The following is a 21,415-nucleotide window of genomic DNA, read 5'->3' as shown; positions in this document are numbered from 1 at the left end:
AAGGGCTCACACTGTACCAACATGCAGCCCAGAACAGGCTTTCAGCTCCTGCTGTAAAGGGAGGCCGGGGTGACTGAGGTAGAAACCCCAGACCTGCTTTACACTGGCCATGGGCCTTTAGGCAAGTGACTCCACCTCTCTAGCTTTGGTTTTCCTTCCCATCTGTACAAGTGTAACACCACAAATACCCTCTCTTGAGAGGGCTGTAAGGATTTGACACCCAGTAGAGGTCAAGATCCAGGTTCCTGGGGCCTGCAGTGGCTGCAGGGGAGAGAGGGTTTGCTTCTCCAGAGATTGGAGTAGAATAGAACACAGCCATCCGCAGTACCCCCACCCTCGACACACACTTCTGAGCCACATGACTTCCCACGGATTTTGAGGGGCTGAAGAACCTACTGACCTAGATCACAGGTAAGCCCGGATGGCCATACTTGAAAGGCACAAAGAGGTTATTTCACAGAGGGGAAGAAAGAAGTTCACGGGGGAAGGCGGGTGACCAACCCCTCCTCTTCCAGTCCTGAATCCGGGCAGAGTCAAGATCAAGTCAGTGCTGCCCCTGGGCAGCCCACCTGGCTCCCCGGCGAGTCAGCCTCATGATGCACCTTTCCAGCCTGATGATCAAAGTAACCGCTCTTCCAGGAACACCACGGGCTTAAAAGGCTTTGGCTCCAGTCCTGGCAACAACCCTGTGATGTAGGTTCATTCGTAGTCTCTTATTCTCGGATGAGGGCACTGGCTTGTAAAACCCAGGGCCACCATATGACTGGGTGTTCTGCCTTCCCTGGGAGACTGGGCACAGGTCTCCCCTCTTCGTCTCGGAAACACAAGCTGCCCCTGACTTGGGAGTCTGCATACACCTCAGGAAGCCACCATCTCCCCATCTGTTGTCGTCCATGCTCAAGTTCTGAGCAGGGTAGGCTGGGCCAGCTTCAGAGCTGGCCCAGGGGCTGTGGGGCTGTTAGGGCAGGACCCAAGCTGAAGCCCCTGCTGCCCCCCCCCCACCAGTGGCAAAGGCATCATTGTGTTGGCACACGTGCCCGAGCTGGAGGAATAAGGAAAGAAGAAAGCAGCCAGGCCCCTACCTGGTCAGAAGCCTCCTCCCTCCAGGGAAGAGACACATTTGGCTCACAGCTGAAGTGACGAAGGCACAGACAGGCCTCAGTTTCCCCCCCCCCCCCGGTTTCCCCTTCTCAGGGGGACATGTGTAAGCGTGCGGGGTGCTCTCAACTCCCAACCCCCAAGGTCTCCTTAAACCATATCGTTATAGGCAGAGGGACAGACTGTCCCGGGGCTTCTGCATAGATCCATAAGGCAAAGGCCAGACAGACTGAAGGGGGGAATAAGACAGTGGGCAAGGGGACATTGAGGCCAGTCTCCCCTCTGTCACTCCTCACTGTGCCTCACCACCTTTCCTGAGGCTGGTGGTAGGAAAGCTTTAGCTGAGGATTAGGCCCAGACCCAGCCCTGTCAGGCACCAATCCAGAAGCTGGAAGGGCTGGGTCATAGTAGCTTTACACTTGCCGTCTTCATCCTTAAACTGGCTATAGTCAGATGGGGGAGGCAGGAAACAGTTCCTCCACGCTGAACAGAGCAGAGGTCAGGAGAGGGACCTGCTTTATAACACAGCCAGGATAGGCAGCGTTCTGGCTGGGCCTGGGGGACACTCCGCCCCACCACCTGCAGGTCCTGGCCATGGCTCCGTTGGCACCTGGCCAGGCAGTCAGTCCGAGGGGCCTTGGCACGCCTGACAGTCCTTCATGTCCTCAGAGTAGTCTTCAATCTGGATGGTCATAGTGTGGAAGTGGAACTTGCCCTGCAGGCAGGTGCTGGCTGCCTTCAGCACGACCTGGGCGTCTGCATTCTGAGCTGGGGGCCAAGAGGACACCCCAGGGGAGGGACCAGAGAACATTTACTCACTCTTGGGCCCTTAGGAGCAATCGGGAGGCTATCACATTCCCTACCCCCAGCAGCACAGGAGACAGGCATCAAGAAACCCCCAGAGGCCACTCCTGCATCAGGCAACCTCCCGGTCCCCATACCTGGCGCAATCCTGCAAGAGCAGGGAAAGCACTGGCTTTATTTAAGGCTAAGAGTCCTTTCTCTGCCACCTGTTAGCTGTAAAAGCCTGGACAAGTGACTTGACCACCCACCCCAGCCCCAGCCCCAGCCTCCTCATCTATAAATGGGGTTGTGATGATCAAATGAAATCATGTCTATAAAGTACTCAGCATGGGGCCAGGTTCAATGCACACCAGCAAACATCTGAGGTCGTTGGCTGCTTCGGGGATGGCCCCAGACCTCTGGTAGCCTCTCGCTCACCCTGCCCTGAGTATCCTGACCACTCACCGATGGCGATGTGGACAGACAGCACGGGCTGGGACACGGTCAGTGCCCAAATATGCAGGCTGTGCAAGGCTTCCACCCCTTCCACGGACAGCAGCAGATCCCGTACAGCTGTGAAGTCCACACCCTTGGGGGTCCCTGAGGGTGGCAGGGACAGGGGCTGAAGGAAACTGCTCCCCCACCCCCACCCCCAGTGCTGTTTTCTGCTGTTCACATGTTGTCTCCTCAGAGACAACCGCTTTGGCCAGCAGATCTGGTGTTGCCCCGCCTCCCAAATGATCTCCATCATATCATCCTTTTGTATTTTCTCTTCACACTTGACTCTGTCTGCAATTATCTTGTTCGTTTCCTGCCTGTGCCCCCCTCTAAAATGGAAACTCCATGAGAGCAGGACAGTCGGTTTTATTTACCACCATGTCCTCAGTGCCTAGAACAGTACCTGGCCCATAACAGGTGCCCAGTGAAACCTTTTTTTTGGAATGGAAGGAAGAAAGACAGAAGGCAAACTGGGGACCCCTACACCCACATGAGGCATCAGCATTATCACTCGTATCTGGGTCAGTCACATTCTTGGAGAAAATGCTCTGACCCGTAGGCAGATAACTCGTGCTGACTCCAAACCAGCATCCAACTTCAGACTGACCCTGGCCACACTGAGCCCCATGACCCAAGACCCTGGGGCACAAGAAAGCTGGTGAATGTGGAAACTCGGGGCAGACCGTCGGTCAGCGCTAAGGAAGCCCTTAGAGCCCGGCCATCCACTCCCGAGGCAGAGGCCTCAGAAAGGAAGGCACTAAGCTGGAGTGGATTTGGTAGGCTTGTCCAACACCCACCACTTTTTTTTCTCAGCCTCAGTCAGTGTGCCTCGTCTGCAATGGAAGCAGAATCCTCGCCCCTTTCTCTGCCGCGGGGAAGGTCAATGACTGAGGAGGGGCCTGAGGGAAGGCTGCGGAGCACCAAGTGCTACTTAGAAGTTACCTGATTAGGCAGGGAGGACACATCCCAGCAGGGAGGGGACACCATGGGGCTAGAGGGAAGGAAAGCACAGTCTGGTCCCAGGGACGTTTCTAGGAACAGCCACACCTGAGGGCTCAGCTCGATGCCAAGACTGGCCTGGGGCCCCAGGAGGTGTTCCAGCCTGTGCCAGGCTCCAGACCCTGGCTCCCTGCCAATGTGCTGGGACTCCCCTGCCCTCTCCCCCCAAACCTGTTAGAGCTGGAGAGCCAAGAACAAAAGGGGAGCCCCACGCCCAGGTTACCTTCCATCAGCACCAGGATCACATCTCTCAGGATGGTCAAGGTCGTCCCCAAGACCAGGATGGAGAAGAGGAAGGTGCAGACGGGGTCTACATACTTGTACTCTGGCTACAGAAAAAGGGGAAGGCGGAGCTTGGGCTCATCACTCAACACCTCAGCCTCCCTCTCCCTTCCCACCCAGTGCTGAGTCAGGGAGAGGGGTGCTCTCTGCGTGGTGGGCACAAGCCTCACCCTGGCTCTGCCTCCCAGTTCTCCACCTTTTATCCTGTGTCCCGAAGAAGGGACAGGACAGATCACAGCTCAGGATAAGGCACGGTCCCTTCCCATACTTCCTTACCCAAGGGACTGAGATGTAGACGGAACTAAAAGGAATCTTGATGCCAATGGCCCAACATCTCATTTTATAGATGGAAAAACTGAAGATCAGTTAGAGCAAAGGACTACATCACCCGGCTAGCAAAGGGTGGAGCCAGGCTTCAACCCCAATGCCTGGCTCTTTCCACTACATCACTCGGCCGCTATGTGATGGACAATGCCCAGGCATTGGCAGCACGCAGGCCTGGGTTTGAATCTGGCTCCACAATTTCCCGGCTGTGTGACACCATCCAAGTCACTGAACCTTTCCGAGCTGCCGAAAACACCACCACCCGCTCTTCGGGATTGTTGTGAAGATCGCTGACGCTTGGAAGGCATTTGGGTGAATGTTCCTTCCCTCTCCCCACACAGCTGGGAGGGAGCTAGAACCTGGAAAGGGCCACGTGTAGACAGGAGCCCCCGGATAACTTACACTCCCCTGCCCACCCCAACCCCCCGGCCCACCTCCCTCTGTCCCCAGCTCTGACCTTGAAGTATAAAATATAGGCTGCCACCAAGATGCCTAAGCTCTGCAGAAAATCTCCAACCACATGGATAAAGGCAGCTCGGACACTGGGGTTCTGTTGCTGGCTGGTGTCGTGGCTGTGCCCGTGGCCAGACTGGTGAAGAGTCAGCCCCATTCTACAGAAGCAGAGACAAAGCCGAGGGGCTCGCTGACCTAGCAGGTAGAGGCCACCCATAGGGCTGGCCTTCCTGTGGGACAAAAATCCTCACCCTCAGACTGCTTGCTCCTTTTGCCTTGTGAGGAGCCCAACCCACTTGCCTTGGTCCAGAGCACCACAGGAGAATGGGCTCAGCTCCAGTGCCAGGCTGGATCTGGGCACAAAGATGCCAAATCTTGGAACCCGAGGACACCATGGAGGTCATCTAGTTCCCCCCACCCATGTCACAGATGGGGAAGTTGAGGCCCAGAGAGGGAAGTGGCTTGCCCAAGACCACTGAGCAACGGAGAGAAAGCCCAAACAAGACCCCCGTGCTCCACACACCCTGCTTCTCACCGAGACCAACTTCAGGCACACCAGCTTCGAAAAAGGACTTGGACCCCTAAGGGCCCTTAGGAAAATGTGCTCCTATAAGAACTAGACTCACCTTCCCCATTTCAGACATGAAGGTTCCCAGTTTATTCACTCACACATATGGGGGGAGGGGTTAGTGGTAGAGTTGATGCAGCCCCAGACTCAGAGCCCTCAGTGGCCTCAGCCTTGGCCTAAGGCAGGACTAAGGTGTCCCAGCTGCCAGAGCTCAGACCACCTGAGAAGTTCTGGTCCTGTGGCCCATCCGTGGCCTCCTTCCACTGAGAGCAGGCATGCAGATGTGTGCGTGAAAAGCACGAGGACGGGGGACTCATAGGGAACCGAGGTCACACTCACATGATATTCACAGCCACAGCACAGCCCGATGTGATCAGCATGGTGCCCCCCTCGACCTCATAGTCCCCAGAGATCAGTCGCTCCACTGCCAGGAACACCAGCACTCCAGTCACGACCCAGATGGATAGTACAGACAGCAGGGCTCCCAGGATCTCTGAGAAAGAACCCAAACCCCACCACCAATCTTAGCATGGGGCCCTAAGACTGAGGAGGCCTCCCCATCCCTCCATGATCCACCAGCCCCCTCCCTACAAAGTCAGGGCCTGGGTCCACCGGGACTCCGCTAAAGGTATGGCTGGCATGGTTGTACCTTACCTCACCACTCATACATCAGAGGATGTCAGAGCTAGAAGGACCTTAAGAAGTCATCTGGGTCAACCCCTTTTGTTTTACATGTAAAGAAACTGACTTACTACAATAGGTACCCATTGCTCAGCTGACAAACTGAGGCTTCTGAGGACAGACTAGGCCATCTCCCACCAAGAGGAGAATGACAGTGCAGCCCAGAGATGGACTAAAGGGGGTTTAAAGCCTCTGTCTTCCAGAAGGCTTTGAGGACCTTTCCCTCCCCCGAGAGTTGACCCATGGAATTATGTGCAGCGTTAAGGCCATGGTCATTTGTTCTTGAAGTGTGACCATTTCATTTCTTAGGAAGGTGAGCTCTCCTTCCCTGCAGACTAGAAGTTCCAAGAGGACAGGGAACCAGGGCTCCCCCATTGGACCGGGAGCTACCAAAGGATAGAAGCCGAGACTGACATCCCCAACCCGTCACCTTCTTGGCCTCGCTCAGGGACCCACCCTACTGCAGCCACCAAAGAACCCACGTCTTGACCGGCTTTCTCTTGCAACCCCGACCAGGGTCCTCACCAGCTCTCTGCCAGCCGAAGTTCATGGTCTTGGTGGCCGGTCGGGAGGACATCCAGAGAGAAAAGAGGCTGACGAGCATGCTGGCAAAGTCAGTGAGCAAGTGGGCTGCGTCGGTCATGACTGCCAAGCTATGTGCTAGATACCCACCTGCAAGGGCAGGACCAGGGACATGGGGGGGTCCTTATCAGCTCCCCCATGAAGTCACCTTCCCAGACTGTGTGTGCAGCAGGGAAACCATGGACTCTGGAGAAAGACCGTGGATTTGGGACCTCTCCACCCGTTAGCTGTTGAACCATAGGCAAGGGACTTACTTTCTCTGAGCTTCAACTTCTATCTGTGAAATGGGACGGACACGATCTACTTAGAGGGTGACTGTGAAAATCAAGTTCAAATATGCCCTGGAAAGCATAGTAGGCACTCGGTAAATGCTCTTTCCTTCTAGGCATTCAGGCCATCCCTTACACACAAGTTGTGCATGATCTTGGGCAAATTACTCAACCCTAATGTGCCTCAGTTTCATCATCTGTAAAATAAGAATATTAACACCCACGTGACAGTACAAAGTTGCGAGGACTGGATGAGATAACGTGTATATAAAAGACTCAGCATGATGAACATTCAATAAATGGGGCTATTCGGTTTGGTTTTTTTCTTTTTTTCTTTTTAATTAAGTAGGCCCCACAGCCAACATGAGGCTTGAACTCGAGACCCTGAGACTCCAGCCAGGGCTACCCTGGGGCCCTCCAGCTGCCGCTCCGGCTGCTCCAGCCCATCTGTGCCGGCTGCTGTGCCTTTTTATGTTCTACCAACTGAGCCAGCCAGCGCCCTGGGGCTATTAGTATTAATATTACTAGAAACATCCAGGAGAAAAGCTTTTTGGATCATCCAGACTATCCATGCTCCCAATTTCATTTAATTAGCACGAAAGTCCTTACCAATGACTTCCCCAATCATGAACACCAGGCAGATGGCAGAGGCCACATAAAGCTGTCGCCGGGCCTGCTCCTTCTTGGAGTCAAAGTGACTGTCAGGACCCTTCTGGGCATGACAGTAATGGTTGCTCTCAGCGGCTAGCTCAATAGCCTGCAAGTCCAGGCCGGGTGCGGGCAGAGGGATCCAGCCGGCCCCCTCCTGCCACAGAGATCCAGTGTAAGACCTGGCCAAGGAAGAAAAGAGAGGGGAGACTCAGCTCTGAGATGGGGGCGACTCAGCTCTGAGATGGGGGCAAGGAGGGCTGACTCCAGTCCTTGGCGTTCCCATGTGTCCAATTAAAAGAATAGTTATGGACACTCCAAGCTCGACAGTCTCTGAGGAGTAACCAGAAACTCGTGTTTGGAGTGGGGTGCTGGGGAAATGACCAGTCCAGGAGTCTTGGGGTCTTGGTCCACGGTGTTCCCTCCTCCCCCACCTCTCTCAGTGCCTGGAGGCGGCAAAGACCTTGGGAACTGGCCAAGGGGCGGGGCCAGTGCAATCAAGCACGGAGAAGGAAGGCAGTTCAGGCTCTGGAGAAGGGCAGACCCTCCTCTGGCGCACTTGGGGACACAGGGCCTCCCAGGGCGGGGCTGCCCGGGGGCAAAGTGTCGGGCCAGGGGCGGGGCTCCAGGCTTGCCACCGCACACTAACGGGCGAGGGGTCAGGATCTGTGCTCAGCCGTGAGGGAGGGATGATCTCGTGCCCACGCTCGGTTTTCCCTTCCCTCGCTTCCCCCAACCTCCCGTCCCTTCCGTGTGGTCCCGTTTCAAGCCTCCCGCAAAACCATTCACTGGAAACTGCAAACCGGGAGATGCGTCCGATGCCACTCAAATCCCCGCTCCTCCCCGGGCTCTCGCCTTACCGGGCTCCGGGCCTGGCGTCCATCAGATACTGCCTCTCCGTGGGCTCCATGCGGCCCCGCGCGCCCTGCGCTGGGTCCGGGAAGCCGCGCGCGGCCTCGGGGCCCAGGGCGCCCTGGAAGTTGCGCGCGGGACGCTGCGCAGCGCGCACCCACCTGCCGGGAGGGCCCCGCGCGCCGCTCCCGGGGCCCCTGCGCCCGCGCCTCTCGGCCGCCCGCTGCTTGGCGCGGCAGCTCCCGCCCGGGCCGCCCTGGGGCCGTCCGGCTGCAGCTCCGGCCGCTCCGGCCCGTCCGCGCCCGCCGCTGCGCCCCGCGCCCGCCCGCTTTATCCGGCCCCGGCCACCCCGTGTGAAGCGGCCCGCGGCGCGTCGTGTGCAAAAGCCCGCGGGGAAGGGGGAGGGGTGACCGGCTGCAAAGAGTGCCCCGGCGCTGCCCCAGAGCACCCCGTCCCCGGCGCCCCTGGGGCCCGAGGAGCCGACAGGGCCTGACTCAGGACTGGGCGACGGCTGCGCGCACTCTTCCCCGCGCGCAGCTGGCCGCATCCCGCCGAGAAGTTCTCGGACCTCGGTTCGTGGAAATCTGCTTTGGGTCCCCTGAGAGCCAGAACGTGGCTCCTGAGGCTTGGTGTGTCTTCCCTCGGACTGGAGACTCCTGCGGTCGGCTGCGTTCTTCCGCTCAGACTAGGGGTCTCCTGGGGGCCGGATATGCCTGCCCTGGGGCTGGGACAGGAGCCCTTCTTAGGACTGGCTGTGACTGACTGATCGGCCCATCCTAGCCAACGAAGCAGCGCCAGTTCCTGCCCTCCCGCGCACCCCGATTAGAATCTGCAGTGGCTTTATCCCCACCCCTACGTAGAGCACTGTGGCCCTTCAGCAGCGGTCACCATGTGCGCTGAGTGGACACCACCACCATCCTCCCTTCCCTGCCCTGCAACAGTTCACAGGAGCGCCAGGAAGGTGCCCCAGGAAAGGTGCCGTGCTAATGTCCTGCCTGAGAAGCCGGCCTGTTGGCTTGGTGCCTCGCCCACTTTAAGCGGTTCCTGGGGGGTAGGGACCTTATGGCCTGGCCTTATGGCTGGACTCTGATAGGGGCCCATTATATAGAAAGAACTTTGGACTGGTGATCTCCCTGGCCAGTCACTCCATCATCCCCAGTGCCTTCAGTCTAGAGGACCATAGCTTGGCTATGTCCCTTCTCAGAGACAAGAGTCTAGGGTGCAAACCTCCTGCCCATACCACTGGGAACAAAGAGGGGTTCCTTCAGTCTCTCCTCGACAAGAGTAATATTATTTGGGGGCTAAGTGAAGGGAGTGAGGGTGGCAGGACCATGCCTGCCTAGATCAGGTCCCCGCTGAGTGCCTTTCTACCTTCTCTGGACTCTGAGTGAGAAAAACCTTTACCTTAACTTCCTAGCTTTCCTGGTATAGTCCAAGAACCAGCAGGCCCAGCATTACCTGGAAAAGGTGTTAAAATGCAGGTTCAAATCAACTCAATCTGAATCTTATAACTTATTTGTTGGCAAAATGTTTACGCTTAAAAAGCATATTTTTAGGGGCACCTGGGTGGCGCAGTTGGTTAAATGTCAACTTCGGCTCAGGTCATGATCTTGTGGTTGGTGGGTTTGAGCCCCATGTGAGGCTCTGTGCTGACAGCTCAGAGCCTGGAGCCTGCTTTGGATTCTGTGTCTCCCTCTCTCTGCCCCTCCCCTGCTCATGCTCGCTCTCTCTCTCTCAAAAGGAAATAAATAAACTTTAAAAAAAATTTAAAAACACACATTTTTAAACATCCCTCTTGTTCCCTTCAGTGCAGAGCACATTGTAAATTTTCAATAAATGCAGATTTACAGATTGGACCCAGATGAATATATTCATTTTATTTAAAAAAATATGCCATATTTCTTTTATTTTTTCTTTTTTCCATTTTGTTTTTGAGAGAGTGTACACAGGGCAGAGGGAGGGGGGAAAGAGAGAGAGAGAGAGGGAGAGAGAGAGAGTCTTAAGCAGGCTGTGTTCAGTGCTCAGAGCAAAGCCCAACTCAAGGCTTGATCCCAGGATTCTGGGATCATGACCTGAGCCGAAATCAAGAGTCGGAAGCCCAACCAACTGAGCTATCCAGGCTTCCCTGCCAGATTTCCTTTCAATTAAAACTTTCCAAAGGGCACCTGAGTGGCTCAGTTGGTTAAGGATCTGACTTCCGCTCAGGTCACGATCTCACGGTTCATAGGTTCGAGCCTCATGTTGGGCTCTGTGCTGATAGCTCAGAGCCTGGAGCCTGCTTCGGATTCTGTGTCTCATTCTCTCTCTGCCCCTCCCCCACTTGTGCTCTGTCTCTCAAAAATAAATAAATGTAAAAAAAAATTTTTTTAATTAAAACTTCCCAAGATGCATTTTAATTGATTTGCAGAAGTTTGACCAGTCAAGACTTTGATATACTGCAGAAGCACTAGGCCCATTTGTATTATGTACCTGGCTCCAGAAATCGCCAAGAAGGCCTATGTGAATGACATAGCAGTTCTCATACCTCAACCTGAGGAATGTTGTTTCAAAAATGTAGACTCCAGGGGTGCCTGGGTGGCTCAGTTGGTTAAGCGGCCGACTTTGGCTCAGGTCATGATCTCGTAGTTCGTGAGCTCAAGCCCCACATCGGGCTCTGTGCCGACAGCTCAGAGCCTGGAGCCTGTTTCAGATTCTGTGTCTCCCTCTCTCTGACCCTCTCCCGTTCATGCTCTGTCTCTCTCTGTCTCAAAAATAAACGTTAAAAAAAAATTTTTTTTTTTTAATTAAAAATAAATAAATAAATAAATAAATGTAGACTCCAGGGGTGCCTGGGTGGCTCAGTCAAATGTCTAACTTGGTCCCAGCTTAGGTCTCGATCTCAGGGTCATGAGTTCAAGCCCCACGTTGGGCTCCACCCTAGGCGTGGAGCCTAGTTAATTTAAAAAAATGATATATACACGGGGCGCCTGGGTGGCTCAGTCGGTTAAGCGCCTGACTTCGGCTCAGGTCATGATCTCACAGTTAGTGGGTTCAAGCCCCTCATCAGGGTCTGTGCTGACAACTCAAAGCCTGGAGCCTGCTTAGGATTCTGTGTCTCCCTCTCTCTCTCTGCCCCTCCCCCACCTGCACTGTCTCTCCCTCTCTCTCAAAAATAAATAAACATTAAAAAAATTTTTTTAAATTATATATATATATATATAGGGCTCCATGTTGGACTCTGTGCTAATGGCACAGACCTTGGTTGAAGTTCTCTCTCTCCCTCTCTCTCTGCCCCTCCCAGTGCTCATGCTCACTCAAGCCCACTCGAGTATGCTTGCACACTCTCTCTCTCTGTCTCAAAATAAACAAATAAACTTAACATATATATATATATATATATATATATATATATATATATGTTCCCACATTCCACAGCGAGTCTGACTGTAGGTCTGGGGAGGAATCTGAGAATCTATATGTTTAAAACCTCAGTGTTCGATGCTGTTGTGAAATTATTGTTCATTTTTTATGGTGTAGTCATTTGATTTTTTAAAGAACCTTTATCTAAACTATTGAAGGATAAAATGATACAATATCTGGGATTTGCCCCAAATAACACCAGTGTAGGGAATGGGTAATGATAGAGAAGAAACAAATGTCAATAACTGTCGAAACTGACCGATGGGTAGGTGATACTATTCCCTCTACTTTTCCATGTTTGAAATTTTCCAGAATTAGAGGTTTAGGGAAAAATAAACCTCTTCTGGTGGTTCTAATGCAGCAGCCTATGGAACCGTGTTGAAGATTCATTGGAATAACCCCTCAGAAGACTGTTTCCTCTCTTACAGTCTGATCTTAAAGGAATCTTTTGATCAAGAACCCTTTTTACCACCCTTAAGTGTTCTGGTTTGGAAGGATAAGCAGAGCACTTTGTGTGGCAAGGTAGAGATCTTCTCATTTGCAATCAAGAGATACCTCCCTAGAATTTAAACTTTAACTGACTACTAGCCTTGACTGCCTTCCCTCCTCTCTCTGATAAATGATGAGATAGTGGACTGATATGCCTGTTTCTCACGTTATCAGTAACCTGGAGAAGAAACCTGGGGGCAGAATATGGACAGGTTGTAATACTGATTCTTGTGATTTCAAAATGATGAAAACCTCTCTCTTTCTGGTTTCACATTCCTTTGGTCTTTTATAGGAAGACACTTTAGGACTATAAAGAAAAGCAAGTGTGACTATCAAAAAGACAGGAGAGAGGCACCTGGATGACTCAGTCGATTGAGCAACTGACTTCAGCTCAGGTCATGATCTCGCCATTCCTGAGTTCGAGCCCCGTGTATGGCTGTGTGCAGGCACCTTGGAGCCTGGAGCCTGTTTTGGAATCTGTGTCTCCTCTCTCTCTCTGCTCCTCCTCCACTTGCGCTATGTTTCTCTCTCTCTCTCTCTTTCTCTCTCTCTGTCTCAAAAATAAATAAAGATAAAAAAAAAAAAAAGACAAGATCATGGCTACCTCCAAGGAGGGGGCCACATGAGGGCTTCTATGGGCTGGCAGTGTTCTTTTTCTTGACTTGAACAGTAACCACACAAGATTTCATTATGGGATAGTTTATTAAACTCTACAGCTTGTTTTGTTTAGTTGTGCATAATATGTTACACCATGTGTCTAGAGGCTGCCTTTAGGCAAACAGGTTTGAGTGACGGAATGTAGAAAGGGCCATGGCAACCACCTGGCTGAATACAGACAGGTCCATCAGGTGACCCACCTCAAATATCCATAGGCCCTAACCTGACCAATGAGCTACTTCCAACTAGGCACAGCTATCAAAAAAGGGGAAGATTCCATATGTCACCATACCTCCTCACTTTTCCCCTTTAAAAACAGCCCCCACCCACTGCCTCCTTAAAGACAGCCTGTCCTCTGCTGTCCTAGCCACCACTTCCTTGCAGGTGTATTCAATAAACTTCTATGACCTTTGTTCTGCCTCAGGTGAATTCTTGTCACCTTGTGGGCCACTGACATCCACCCAATCAGTAACCCCACATTTGGGGACCCTCATCTGATCAGGAAAGACACCCCCATTTGGACACCACATTTGGTGGCTCGTACGGGGAGATTTTGTAGTGCCCTCGCACACATTTGGGGGAACACTGCACAAGGAGACTTTGCCAGTCTGAAACTCTCCCCGGATTCTCCAGGAATTTGTCGGGACTTTCCCTTGGTGGATCAACTCTAGCACTCCTTGGGGAACTGATGGACCTGGGCAGGGGTTACTGCTTGGTGAGGATCCGAAGCTGGGAGACAGAACCGGCTGGACTGCCCTTGTCTGAAAATGTGAGGGATTTCCCCCTCAGATCTTTGGAGGGACCCTTCCCTCCCTTTCCTTTCTCTTTTCAGCCGTTGTAGCCTAACCCCAGTACCTCCCAGACAACCGAAGCCCTCTGGTTAGGGTGGCTTCCAGGTGTGTTCTGAAGGTGTGAGAGTGAACAGATCAGACTGCTCGTGTTGGTAAAGGCTAAGGACCCCTTTCCAATGCCTTCTCACTTTGTCCTCAAGGCCTGTTTCCAAAGTCAGGTGCAACTGGCTGCTCACTCAGAGCGAGTCCACACACCTTATGGACTCAGGTGGGACCTTTCCCGACACTGGCTGACTCTCAGCCACCTCACTTCTCTCGGCCTGTGCCCCTTTTCCTGTGTTCCCACAGATCCAGCATCATCTTGATCTGAAGGCAAACATGCTCCTAGTCCAAGTGGTGAGTTCTCCCCCTCCTTTTTTCCACTCAGTCTGGACAAAACCGTGTCTGGCTCTACTTGTTACCAGGGGACACCCCAAAAGGAAGTGCCATGCTGTTTGCTTCAACCCCTTTCCATGGTGGGACACCACCAGAAAGGTCAGTCCTCCTGTTATAGGTCCAGTCTGTTTCCAGGTCAGCAGGATGCCCTGAATGAAACTGAGACCACGCATGGGAGCTCCATTCCCTCCAGCAGGTCACTCCTTTGAGAATTGGCAGCCAGTCTTTCCCACTATGCAACCTCCTCTCTTTCTTTGGACTCACCCTTGGGCTGTGTTCTGAAAAGCTGGAACAAATTTGACAAACTCCCAGATCAAGAGGTATAGCCCTCTGACAGAACTGTTTCTTCTGATACTATTCCCCAGCTTGACCTCCTTTGCTGGAGCTCCAAATGGTCGGGAGTTCCATTTGGGTCTTGCTCGGTTTCATGGCCCTAAATCGGGACCTTGACCTAAGAGCCTCTTGCAGAATATGTTTGGCTGCTAACCAGTCACCTCTTGAGATACTGGCTACTGACTCTCACTGTTCCTCCTTCCCATAGACCCAGGTTATTCTGGCTGTATGTGGGGGCTTTTCCCTCATTCGTTTCCTGGGTTAACAGCTATGATAATTAGAGCCAACTATGGTTAGTCTACTTAGGGAAGAGGACCCTAAGGAATATTCCCAAGCAGCTGCCGAAACTCCTTTTGTTTCAGGGAAGCTCCCTGTCCTCTCTGGCCTGAGAGGAACTGCCTATTCCTTCTTGTTGGTGAAAAAACATGGCATCTGTTCATCTATCTGACCTTATCTGCTCATCTGGCAAGCTTTAGAACGGGGAACCCTCTTTCTCTCCCCTCTGGCAGCACTTTCACCTCTTCTTCCCTCTCCTCCTCCTGTTCCTGCACCACCGTGGGTGCAGCCTGAACAACTGGTTCGTATACCATTTTTGGTGCTTATGGTGCCTTTGGCTCTTCCTTCAACCCTTGCTGTCAAGGAGCAAAGAGCACCCCCTTGGACTTACACCCCTCACTTCAGATTTCCCCACCAGTGCCCCGGGTAAAAACTGGCAATGGAGAACAAACGGCTTAACTTTTAAGTGGACCAAAGTGGAACACAATTCAACATTTAAACTAATTGAAACTTATTCTACCAAGGTTTGCTGAAGATCAAATAAGCTCATGTTAACTCTGTTGCAGTTTGTCAGCAAAACGATGGCTTGTCTCTTTCAAAGTTTTCATGGGGAATTGTTAAAATCGTTTTTGGTAACCTGAAACTTTAAAGTTTTGCTTGGATGATAGATTGGATTGAATTCATTGGACATCTAGGTCTTTTCCTAATAGAATGGAGTGCTAAAGCATTGATTACTGAAAGTAGGCTTGTGTTTTTCACTTCTTATTGCAAAGGAACTAAGGATATTTGAGCGTGTTGAAAAACATGCTTTGTGCTGAATTGATTCATAAATTTTCCATCTAAACAATTCTGGTGTAACAATTCACCATTGGTCACTACTTAGTTTTCACTGGAGACTAAGGTTCTTTTTTTTTTTTAAATATGAAATTTGTTGTCAAATTGGTTTCCATAAGACTAAGGTTCTCTTAGTTCAAAATTCTGCTAAATGTATTTAAGACTGATGGAAATAAGGGGGGAAAAGCTATGTCGGAAAGTAAGAAATGTGTAAGAAAGATTAGGGAACGGGAATATATTTTTGTTGAAAGAAAAGAAAGTAATTTTGTCATAAAATGAGACTGGTTGTTTGGAGAGAAATGGCTTGGGACAAAATCTGAATGCAAAAGAAAGTTGCACAGGGTTTGTGAAGGGAAATCTTTGGAACGGAATTTTACGTGTGGTCAGGATGGACTAAGATAAAAATGAGTGAATTTTAAAGGGGCACCTGGGTGGCTCAATCAGTTTAGTGTTCGACTCTTGATTTGAGCTCAGGTCATGATCTCACTGTTCCTGGGATCACGTCCTGCATCAGGCTCTGTGCTGACAGCCTGGAGCCTGCTTGGGATTCTCTCTCTCCTTCTCTCTCTGCCCCTACCTTGCTCACACACTCTCTCAAAATAAATAAATAAACATTTAAAAAAATAAAGTACACTGGTATAAGACTGAAATTCTGCTTTCGCTCTGTTAAAAAGACAGTTTTCAGGGTGCCCGGGTGGCTCAGTCATTTAAGCACCTGACTCTTGATTTCAGCTCAAATCACTATCTCATGGTTCATGAGTTTGAGCCCCACGTCAGGCTCCACACTGGCGGTGAGGAGACTGCTTGGGATTTTCTCCCTCTACCCTTCCCCTGCTCTCTTTCTCTCTCTCAAAAATATATAAATAAACTCAAAAACATAAAAAGACAAAGTTTTCTTGGATTGTTATCTGCTCTTGATAAGAAAATGTGAACAAAGTTGTTTTTTCTTTTCTTTGCCCAGAAAAACCAGTTTCTATGTTTTGTCTTTATCAGGTCTTTGATGATCTGTAATCCTATTTAGGCATGTGCTTTAAAACTTTCTAAGGTTTTTAACAACCCAGAGATTCAATGTGTCACAGAAATAACTGAATTTCCTTGTCAATTCCATCATAATAAACTCTCGTATCAGATTGTTAACAATGTCCATTTTGGAGTTCCTTGTATTTATAGTTATTGTTCTGATGCTCTTGAGAACCATGTTTCATCTTCAAGGAGATTCATAAGAATGTTGACAAATATAGGTATTTGGTATCTTTAAGTTCATAAAATTTAAATGGTTAAGAACTTCCAGAACTAACTAAAAAGCTTCATTCAAACTGAACAAAAATTAGTAGCATGGAACTAAATGAACTGAGGAAAATGATTATGGTTTTTGTGACTTGCTTAAAATACTGCTGGCTCTCTAATGTTTGCTCTTCCAGATTAAGGAAACTTTCTCATGAGATATCTATGACTCACAGAAATATGATAAAGTATTCATTTGTAAAACAATTGAAGCCTTTAATTTTTCTGTCTCTACCTGAGCCCTCTGAAATTCAAAAAGTCTCAGTAAGTATTCTTTCATTCATGACAAGCATAGTTATTTACATAAGTCCAATAAGAATCTTTTCTCCTTATAACAGGACACCATTGGAAACATTGGTTATTTTACAAAGGCTTTGACTAGAATTTCATATTTGAGAGAGACATACATAGTTCAGATATGACCAGACAGCTTTAAGGAACTAAGATTGACTTTATTGAAACATGAATCCAATAAAGCCCCTTGGAACTAGGTTCTTTTTTTTTTTTAATGTTTATTTATTTTTGAGAGAGAGAGAGAGAGAGAGAGAGAGAGAGGGTAGGGTAAGAGAGAGAGGGAGACACAGAATACAAAGAGGCTCCAGGCTCCGAGCTGTCAGCACAGAGCCTGATGCAGGGCTCCAACTCACGAGCCATGAGATCATGACCTGAGCCGAAGTCAGCCGCTTAACTGAGCCACCCAGGTGCCCCTGGAGGCTTAATAAAGCCCTTTGGAAATGTTGGCCTGATACCTTGCTTACAGATTTCCCAGGAGCCTTTAGCAGGTGAGTAAAGAATGTCACTTCTGGCAGGTGCAGCAAGTTTGGGATATTTGGGGGACCTAGAGAAGAGGAATTCACCCAAATCTACAGGTATTGCAGGCATGTCTGATGGCAAGTATTTGGCTTGGCTTCTGGCCTAGAAAGGCTACTAAGAGTTCAATTGAGATTCCTTATGAAAAGTTCCAGCAAAGCAAATTTTGAAAGATCTTTATAATCAATCACTATTCTTGTTGAGTTTATGTAAATAATTAGGCCAAGTCTGTTAAAATTGGACTTGTTTTTTGGACAAACTAGTCTTGATTTGGCTATCTCAAGAAATAAGGGTGATTTTATTTTTTTCAAGTTTACTTTGAGAGAGAGAGAGTGCAAGTGGAGGAGGGACAGAGGGACAGGAGGAGAGGCAGAGAGAGAATCCTTGCTGTCCAGCACAGAGCCCGATGCAGGGCTCAGTATCATGAACTGTGAGATCATGACCTGAGCCAAAACCAAGAGTTGGAAGCTTAACTGACCGAGCTGCCCAGGCACCCAAGGGTGATTTTAGAAAGAAAAATTACGTTTCAATAACACACCTTTATGGATGCTAAATTCTAGCTCTGATTGTCTTTGAACTTTTGTGTTTGTTGTTTGCCTAAGCTAGACAGCTTGAGGTAAACTTCAGAGAGAAATTGCCACAATAGCTCATGATTAGACAGTCTTCGTGCTTGGTATTCTGTGGGGATTACAACAAGACCCCATGGGCATATGATTTTTTTTTTAAGTTTATTTATTTTGAGAGAGAGAGTGTGTGCACATGAGCACAAGCAGGAGAGGGGGAGAGGAGAGAGAATCCCAACAGGCTCCACGCTGCCAGCTTGGAGCCCGACATAGGGCTCAATCTTGTGACTCTGGGATCATGACCTGAGCTGAAATCAAAAGTCCGACACCTAACCAGCTGAGCCACTGGGGTGCCCTGACACATGATTATTTGAACAGCTGGAAAATGGAATGGCTTCCCCGACAACTGTGTAACTCACGTAGCACCTTGACCGATGCTGTGTGGCTGGGATGACAAAATCCCTCCTTAAAAGCCAGAGCATACCCACGGCATGGGGTTAACTATGGACTTATGAAGATAATGGATGGCCCCACTTTCTTTACGATTGGATTGGATGATGCACTTGGGGAAGCCCATACCCCCAGATGAGCCTTCCCCCACTTGCCAGTGATTCCTCGTAATTAGGATATTGTTAAGGCTAGACCTCAAACAAAGAGCTCTTCTTGATGGTTTTATCCCTTAGCCATATTTGTCCCGGGAACTACCTCTATTGATAGAAAATTGCAAATAGAACTTTAGCCAAGCATACAATGGCCATCTTTAACCAAGCCCAACTCACAGTTATCCACAAATTCAAAAGGTAGCCCTCCAAAACCGATGATCCTTGATATCCTAACTGCAGCTCAAGGAGGAACCTATGCTTTATTAAAACACAGTGTTATGTATGTACTCCAGATTACCGCAAAAGTATGACAGGGTTACTAACCGACATAAATACTCACATTGGCGCTTTAAAGGATCTCTCTCTCTTTCTCTCTCTCTCTCCTTTAATGATTGGTTCAACTCCTGGGCTGGAGGAAGATTTTTGTCAACTATCAAAGGGCTCTTCGTTGGGCTTCTTTTTCTTTTTGTTATTCTAATTACACAGTATGTTATATCCCTAGGGCAAACTGTCCCCACCATTAATGACCATCAAAACCATTACAACCCAAAACCTGATCCCTCTTTCTCACATAACATACATCCAAAACTTACATCCAGGGATGGAGTGTATCGTGACTCTTTGCAGGACAAAAAGCTACTCTCACCTGTCAGGACTGGACCCTGTTGAGTCCTCCTAAACACTCCAACAGTGGAAAAACTTCACGGCTTCTCTGCGTGGATCCATCTTTCTAGAATCGAGACTGCTCTAGCCCCAGATGAGGAACCCTTGGCTAAGTACAGCTCTAAGCTGGTTGGAGATCTACACCTGTTATTCAAACCAGACTCGGGTGATACACACCCAGAGGCCTAGAAGCCCATGAATCCAGCCTATCTCCTCATTCAATCTCTCTCATTCAATCATTCTATATTGTCCTTAGAAAAACTCCCTAAATACTTTCCTCCCAAAACTCTCACATGATTTCTCCTTCCCAATTCCAAGACTTCATTCTCAACCGTTTCTTTCAGGGTGTCCTTTCCAAATCTACTTGATCAGAAATCATAACTTACCTGGAGTTTCCCCCCAGCCTTGATGTCCTGCTCTCACAATACAATCCTCATCCCCTTTGGGGGCTTTCTTATCATAACCTTTTGGTTTCCACCTTCGGGGCCATGCATCCTAAGGATGGTTTTCCTGGAAAGAAATCTGTTCATGGCTATCCTAACTCCTTCCCTTCTTAGGGCCCCTGGCCTCAATATTCCTACTCCAATTACTGGTCCCCCTCTCTTTAATCTCTTTATTAAATTTGTCTCTTCTAGAATCCAACAATTCCATATACAAATAATGCCTCGGAGCACCTGGGTGGCTTAGTCGGTTGAGCGTCCGCTCTCGATTTTAGCTCAGGTCATGATACTAGGGTTGTGGGGTAGAGCTCCGTGCTGACTGTGGGGTCTGCTTGGGATTCTCTCTCTTTTCTCTGCCCCTCTCCTGCCCACTCATGCACTCGTTCGCTCTCAGATAAAATATTTTAAGTAATAATAATAAAAATAAAAATAAAATACTTTCTGTAAAGTGAGCTCCCCGGGACACTAGTTCTGGAGGATATCACATGAATAAGTTGGAAAATGCTGTGTTAGGTATTTAATTTAAAAAAAAAAAAAAAAAATGAAAGAAAAAATGAAGAGGCAGTATTTCAAACACCATGAATCAGATGGACCAATCATCGTCTAGAGTTATAGTTTCCTTTATGACAGGACTGCTCAGAGCCTTTACTTTGCTACTGTGTTCTGAATGTCGTAAAAATGGGACATCTTCGACAGCGTTCCTCAGATTTATAAGTTTGCAGGGCTTCAGACCCAATTAATGTGTCTCCTCAGATCCGCTCAGCTTCACCTCTCTCCTAGCCCTTGGGCCCCTCCGGCGGCGGGGGTGGGGGTGGCTACTTTGGCCTTGGTCATTACCTCATCCCCTAGCACTGGTGGCTGGCTGCCTTGGCCTTCCCCGGATGAAGTCTGGTGGGCTCCAGCAGAGCCACTGTTGTGCCCACTGCGGTGGGACCAGCACCCGTGTCCAACCCGACTGGACCGCTGGGGCTCTGCTTACCCCACCACCTGTAGGCCCAGGGGTACGCGGCCTCCCCCGAAGCTGCCCCAAGGGGTCAAGTGGTGAAACCTGGAAGTTCAAGGGAATTAACCCTCTGGCAGGCCACTTCGATTCTAAGAGACAAAATTCCCTCGTTCTTCCCTCTGATGAACTGCTTTGAGCCATATTGTGTTATGACCTGCTAGAAACATCTCACATGACTGAGCAAGGGGCGGGGGTGGGTGGGGGGTCCTCTTGGTGGAGCTGTGGGCAGCTCAGCTATGTGACACTCTGTATTTGCTTCCCTCCTTTCCTGCCTCATTTCTACTGGTTCTCATTCTGGCTGCCCTGGGATCGCTCCTAGACTAAAGCATTTTTTTCTAATGTTTGTTTATTTATTTTTGAGAGAGAGAGAGCAAGCGGGAGAGGGGCAGAGAGGGAGAGGGAAAGAACCCTAAGCAGACTCCGTGTCATCAGCAGAGACTGATGCGGGCCTCAAACTCGCAAACCGCGAGATCATGACCTGAGCCGAAATCAAGAGTCAGATGCTTAACCGAATGAGTCACCCAGGCGCCCCTAGACTAAAGCATCGAAGCTTTCTTTGCTTCAGTCTCTGAAGAACCAGAGGACAAAGCATTGAACCTGTCTCTCCGAGCGGATTTTCCACGAAGCTCCCGTTGGGAAATGCTAATTTAGAGAATTCCTTCTTTGTCGGGATGGACATCTAGCCTGGCCCTTACTGTCTGCCTCCTGCTGCACATTTTCCATCCGTTCGTTTGCCCAGCCTCTCCGTGCTCCCCTCTCGGGAACAACGAGGCGAATGAAACCCCAGCTCTTACGGTAA

General features: G+C 49.9%; 1 protein-coding gene across 1 annotated transcript; it reads right to left on the bottom strand.

Annotated features, from left to right (window-relative positions):
- Positions 1-1,209: 1,209 nt before the first annotated feature.
- SLC30A2 (solute carrier family 30 member 2) lies at positions 1,210-8,584 on the bottom strand. Its single transcript, XM_049618901.1, has 8 exons — positions 8,046-8,584; positions 7,147-7,367; positions 6,212-6,358; positions 5,345-5,498; positions 4,442-4,595; positions 3,602-3,707; positions 2,347-2,481; positions 1,210-1,866 (listed from the first exon to the last, which is right to left on the bottom strand). The coding sequence occupies exons 1-8, from the start codon at positions 8,582-8,584 to the stop codon at positions 1,721-1,723; spliced, it is 1,602 nt and encodes a 533-aa protein (XP_049474858.1). The 3' UTR covers positions 1,210-1,720.
- Positions 8,585-21,415: the final 12,831 nt, after the last annotated feature.

This window comes from Panthera uncia, assembly GCF_023721935.1.
Source record: "Panthera uncia isolate 11264 chromosome C1 unlocalized genomic scaffold, Puncia_PCG_1.0 HiC_scaffold_4, whole genome shotgun sequence".
In the NCBI taxonomy this organism is placed as follows: Eukaryota; Metazoa; Chordata; class Mammalia; order Carnivora; family Felidae; genus Panthera; species Panthera uncia.
Note: the sequence above shows the minus strand (reverse complement) of the source record. Positions and strands in the feature narration are given on the sequence as shown.